The sequence below is a fragment of the Lepidothrix coronata genome, unplaced genomic scaffold (assembly GCF_001604755.1).
Source record: "Lepidothrix coronata isolate B3197 unplaced genomic scaffold, Lepidothrix_coronata-1.0 Scaffold102, whole genome shotgun sequence".
Classification (NCBI taxonomy): domain Eukaryota; kingdom Metazoa; phylum Chordata; class Aves; order Passeriformes; family Pipridae; genus Lepidothrix; species Lepidothrix coronata.
Window position 1 is genome coordinate 3,304,776 of NW_016690282.1, and position 6,000 is coordinate 3,310,775.

General features: G+C 52.2%; 1 protein-coding gene across 2 annotated transcripts in view; it reads right to left on the bottom strand.

Annotated features, from left to right (window-relative positions):
* Window positions 1-5,637, bottom strand: part of BTBD11 (BTB domain containing 11) — a 182,629-nt gene extending 176,992 nt beyond the window's left edge. For both annotated transcript variants that reach the window (XM_017823415.1, XM_017823416.1), the window contains exon 1: window positions 4,677-5,637. In XM_017823415.1, the coding sequence (XP_017678904.1) occupies window positions 4,677-5,637 (961 nt within the window). The remainder of the gene's footprint in view (window positions 1-4,676) is intronic.
* Window positions 5,638-6,000: the final 363 nt, after the last annotated feature.

Genomic DNA, 6,000 nt, shown 5'->3' on the forward strand with positions numbered 1-6,000 from the left:
ACCAGCTGTTCAAGCAACTCACCCCATTACAGAGAAGGAACACAGTTTTCCCACTGCCATCCCAGCTCACCAGCATCAGCGGCCACAAATCACAAACAGGCACAACCTTCTGCAGTTTGGAGCAGGGAGGGAACAAATTCTCAACCTGTTCAGAGAGGTTGTGGAAGTTTGCTTGGGAGGTTAACAGATAAGAGAATCAAGTAAAAAATGCACATCATTTGTTGCACCACCACTTATGTCAACGTCTTGGCAAGGGATTCAAGTGCCCTGGAACAGATGAGAAAAATGTTAATAGCAAAGACCTCCAAGTATAATATACTGGCACATATAAGAAACTTGAACTGTATTCCTTTTTTATTTTCTTACTAGCAAAAACTATGATTGCAATATAATGGGGGGGAAAGGATATTCTTGAAATCACAGTTTAAACAAAGCCCAAGAAGGAGGCATAAAATTCCATTTCATGCACAAATATTCCTCTATCATCATCGCTGAAATAAGTTTTAGATTGATTTTTACATTGCCCCTAAAGCCACAATGGCATCCTGAATGGTACAATTACAACAGAAAGCAGAGAAGTAACAGGTAACAGTATGCTCTCCAGTAAAAGAAGGATATGGTCTCTATACACACACACATATGTATACATACGTATCAAAACTTAAAAGCATTTACTGATTTGGTTAAACTGTGCTAATATATTGGTATTGCTCATTTGCTTAGAGTCCCTGAAGTTCGCCTGGATTAGAAGAGGTTGAAGTTAAACTGAGGTTAGCTGACACGTGTCAGCCAAGCCAGACCTAATCCTGGGTTTCTTACTAGTTGTTGTGTCTTCTTCTCTAGATAATATTAAGAAGGGGAAGAAACCACAGTGACACAGTTGGGTTCCAAATAACTATTTTTAGAAACTGTACACAAACAGACAAGGCAGAGTTGTGCATGCTGGCTGCTCCACAGAAGATTCCTCCCCATGATCCCCACCTCCCTGTCTGTGCCCCTCCAGACCTCTGCCCTTCCCACCATGAGTCCTGCCACATAAGATAAAGAGACTCCTAAGACTGAGACAGGAAAAACCCATTTTCTTAACTCTAAGTGTTGTCTAATCCATTCCTTCTCCTGGTAAAAAAGGACCTTCATAATACAGTGTAGGTGACTTTGTGCTACTTGGACTTGCCATTTCCTGTTAAAACAACATAAATGGACTTACTCCTGTGACTGGCACTGAATCCAAGACCTGTGGAAACTCCCCATTCATTTCAAAGCAATTCTTGGATCTGGCCTAAAAGTAAGAGTTTGATGAGCAATAAAGAAACTAAAATAATATTGCTTAAACCACAGAGGTGCCAGCTTTTACTGCCTTTCATTGAGCACATAGTATTTTGCTCCCACTGTTCCAAGGGAAATAACACTCTGTGTAACTGTTATAGGATGTAAAATGTGTACTGTGCTGTTCAGATGGAGCTCGTAATTGAAACATTTAAGTGTCAGTGAAATCCCAAACGTGAAGTTTTTAATTTTCATTCAACCATGATGTTAAAATTTGGGAGGGGGGGGGAGGGAGTGGAGTGTAAATTAGTACCTCAGAGTGCTTTTAAGGTCTATTCTTTAAGATATAATAATCGGAAAGATAAGCTCAGTCAATATGCCAGCAGCTGACGGCATACTCCAGCGGATTGCTGCCATGGCACTGCCTGCTTCTCCTTTGTCACCCCTATTCCTTGTCCCACACAAGAGGTTATCAAGAGGCTTATCAAGGAGATGTGTCCTGCTGCCTGCAACACATGAAGAGGTGCCACTACCTTCATCCACAGGCTTTCGACCCTGCAAGAGGAATGAGCAGGCTCCTGTTGGAGAGCAGGGCTCCTGTTGAGGCAGTTGTACAAGTTCAGGCCAGATGTACCCAAAAGAAGACCCACAGGCTCAAGGGCCCATGGAAAGAACCAGCTCAGACATCTTTATCAGAAGGAGCATGACCATCATTTACAGGAAGGAGAAGGTTATCTTGCAATACTGTTCTTATTCAGCAGCTTCCCAGATGACCGAGTATGACATCAGGCTAAAAAACCTCATCCGAAACCACTAAACGCTCTCCACAACTTACAAGGAAGCCCTGAAAGGCTGGTTTGTGTCTTGCAGATTCTCAGACCATCTTCCCCAACACTCGTGTTCACAGACTGTATTAAAGCAATCTTGAACTACATCACGCGCAAACTCATGTTCCTCACGTACTTGCATCCCATGATCTTCACGGGTTGCCTGTTACACTGTCTGGGTGGACTTTAAGGTGCTGGATTTAGCCTGGAAAATTATTAAAGGTTTGACGTTTGCCTCCCAGAGAGACAGCACCTCTCCCCCCAGAAACCTGCCTGCAGACAAGGTACTGCTAGGGAATCTGCTTTTGCACTGCTTTCCATCCCCCACCTTCACTCAATTCATACCAGCCATGGTACCTCCAGAAAGGACCCACCATCACTTCTCGTTCACACCTGATGGACCAAACACACTGATTTCAGTGCTTGCACTGTGTTCACGTGCCACCCAGCTGGGCAATGACATCCCAATTTACTGAACCTCCAGAGTACAAGACCTGTCTCTTCTCCTGGAGTAGACAGATGTGAGAAGTCTGTTACCTATTAAGTTGCGTTATCATGGTGTTTCAAGTACTGAGTACAGAGGAAGGATGAGCTTGTGGTTAAGCCACTATACTGAGATGTAGCTTCCAGCAGTCCAAGCCTCCTACCACAGACTGCCCCAATGGTTTCAAGCAGGTCAAATAATCTCTCACATCAGACTTCCCCACCTTTTTTAAGTGCCTGAGAAGGAAACATTTGCAACTAACCAGGGAGCACTCAAGACATCAAAATGGTGAGGACTATATAAACAGATATATATCTCACTGGTGAAGAAACAGGCTGATGTGTTTGAAGGTTTCTAATGGCTGGTTTAGTTGCCATGAAAGTACTTAAGAGCATGCAACACGCCCTTGGATTAAATCTAAATAAACATAAACAGCAGTAAAAAATGGCCTGGCTCCTGCTTGCACCTGTAACTCTAAATATATTTAACAGGATGCCAAACTTCATTGTATAAGATGATAAAAAGCAAAACAACATTACAGTCATTTGCATGAGAAGCAGGGAGACACAAGGAGAGAGGCAAAACAAAATGGACAACTTGCTAGAGTCTGATTCAAAAATTTTAAAAAATGCTATTTGCTTGAGTCAGGACTAAGCTCCAAGGAGATTCATGGCAGGTAAAGCTACAACAAAATGGAGATGAAAACTGTGTATTGAGTCCCTAGAAGTGAGATAAATGAGGGTCAGAATGAAGTTCATTTAAATCCACTGAGCTGATACAGAGGGAGTTAGAGAGAGCCGCAAAACAAAATGAAAGGCTCAGTAGGAGCCTGCACAGCCAGTGCTGCAATGTCAGAAACGCAACACAGTGCCATCTGAAACCTACAGGCACAGTAGCAAGACTCAAGGAAAAAAACAACGGTGGCACTCCTTGGGAAGCCATGCCTGCCTGTGACAGCGCTGGAATAACGCGCGAGGGTCCCGCAACACAAGCCCCCGATTGCGGATGCGTTTGGAGGGGTGGTTCAGCGAAGCCTCTGGGGAGGACATCCACTGCTGGGGTAAAACCACCAGAGGAATATAACGAAACCACATCTATTTACACCAGGGAGAAGGATCTGCCCTTTTCTTTTGCTCCCACTTGGCATCCTCCTTTGGGTCTCTTATGGCATAGAAGTTGTCTTAAGACAATAGATAATTAGCTGTAATGCATCCTCTGTGGCTATAACAACTTAACAAGGCTTATCTGTAGACGTGATCTAGGCTTCCAGTTATCCTTGTTCTCCCAGTTTCCTTCCTCTCCCCTTCTCCAGTATTTGCATCTCAGCTTGACAGGTATTTTGAATTTAAGCTTAATAAAAGTGTTTGCATGTGCCTGTGCACGCTTATGAGAAGGTAAAGAAAAAAACCACCCGATTTTAACTCTGTCTCCCCGAGACTAGGCTCGTTCCATTTTCCCTTCCCTGACAAACAGAGGGAGCTGAAACAAGAAACGTCAACTTTGGAATGCTGCTCTATCGAAAGATAACTTATTAAAAATATTGGACTCTTCGCTTAAAAAGCGAAGGGAAAAAACGTCCAGGAAGTTGATGCATCACCGTGTTGCATCTGTGTCAGGCTCTGGGTAAACATGCAGCAACATGAATGAAATCTGTCCAGAAAGACTGCATTTCAGCGCCAACCACGCAATCGCTGGCCAAACCACTGCATATGTAACAAAGTTTGATCTCGCCTGCGAGCGCTCAGCTGCGCTTCTGCCGTTTCCTGTGGAAAACTGAAGCTCTGAGCCACTGTCTCTCACCCAGCCCTCGCCGGCACGCCGGCCAGCTGCCCCCTAAACCCACACGCATCCCTCCGCGGCGGGCGGGCGGGCAGCCCCGGCAGAGCCAGGCGGGGGATGCTCGGCAGCTCCCTCCATCCTGCCCGCGTCGGGCACCGCCGTGCAGGGACTGCCGCGCCGCGGTGCCCGCTCCTGCCTCCGCGGCCACCCCATCCCCGGCGGCAGGTGCGGCAGCGGGGCCCGCCCAGCGCCCGGGGGCCCGCCCGGCGCAACAGGTGGTCGGTGGCGCCCGGTCCCGCCCGGCGGCCGCACTCACTCACCGCTGGCATTCTTTCCGCAGATGAGGTGCTGGTAGGGCTGCAGCAAGCCCCAGAGCTCGGGGTCGTTGTTGACCGTCTGCTCCAGCGCCTCCAGGGTGAAGCGGGGCGCCTCGCCGCCCTCCTTCTCCTTCTCGGCCGGGGCGGCGGCGGCGGCGGCCGGAGGGCGGCCGGGCGGCGGGAGCGGGGCGGCAGGGCCGGCCAGGACCCGCGCGTGGATGTCGCGGAACAGGCTCTCGGTGCCCGCCGTGAGGTAGATGGCGGCGTGCTCGTGAATGCGCAGGGCCACGCGGCTGTCCACCATCCAGCGGTAGAACTTGCCCACGGAGAAGGCCAGTCCGCACCGGGCCGACTTGCCGCGGCTGAAGCGGTCGCCGCCGCTGCTGCTCATGTTGTAGAGGGAGAGGGCGCCCAGGGCGGCCGCCGTGCAGCGGGCCGCCAACGTCCAGCCCAGGACGATCTCCATGGCGCTCCGCACCTCGTGCTTGGTGCACTTGGCGAAGCGGAGGCTCAGCCGCTGCGCCTCCCGGGCGATGCGCACCAGCGCCCGGCTCACCAGCGTCGAGAGCCGCGCCGCCGCATCCCGGCTCCCGGGGCTGGCGGCGCCCGGCGCCCGCGGCTCCCGGCGCGGCGGCGGCGGCAGCAGCAGTGCCTCCACCTCCTCCAGGCTCCAGGGGACCTCCTCAAGGTCGGGCAGGAGCCGGGAGCACTGCTGCCCCGCGCAGTCCAGCACCTCGGAGTCTTCCGCTAGGACGGTGTTGACGGTGTCGAAGCTGTTGTGCCGACTGTGCATGGAGTCAGTTAGGTGCGGCCAGCAGCTTCCTCCATAGGGGTACGCGGGGTGCGAATCCGAGCAGCACAGCGACAAGTTGGAGGAGCGCACCGAGTCCGCCGCGCCACCATACCCGGAGTCCAGCGTCAGGTCTTCCAGCGTCCTCACCGCCGTCTTACCTCTCCGGGCCATCGCCGCACTTCATGCTGCACCCGCGGGACCCGGGCGGGGAGCGGCTCACGGGAACGCGGGGGGGACAGACCAGCGAGGGGACGCGGCGTGACCCGCCGGCCGCTTCGCTTCGCCCCGTTCCGCCAGACGGCAGCGAAGCGGCGGTGCTGCTCTGCTGTTGCCGCCGGCCGAGCCCCGCTCCCGGCCCGGCTCCGGCTCGCACTCCGGCTCCTGCACTGCGCCGCCGGCCCGACACCGCAGCGCAGCGCCGGCCAGCGGCGGGGGGGGGGGCGGGGCTATGCAAAGCGCCGCCGGCTCGCAGCCAATGGGGCGGTGTGGGGGCGGGGACATGCAAAGCACAGCGCCCGGCAGCCAATGGGACGG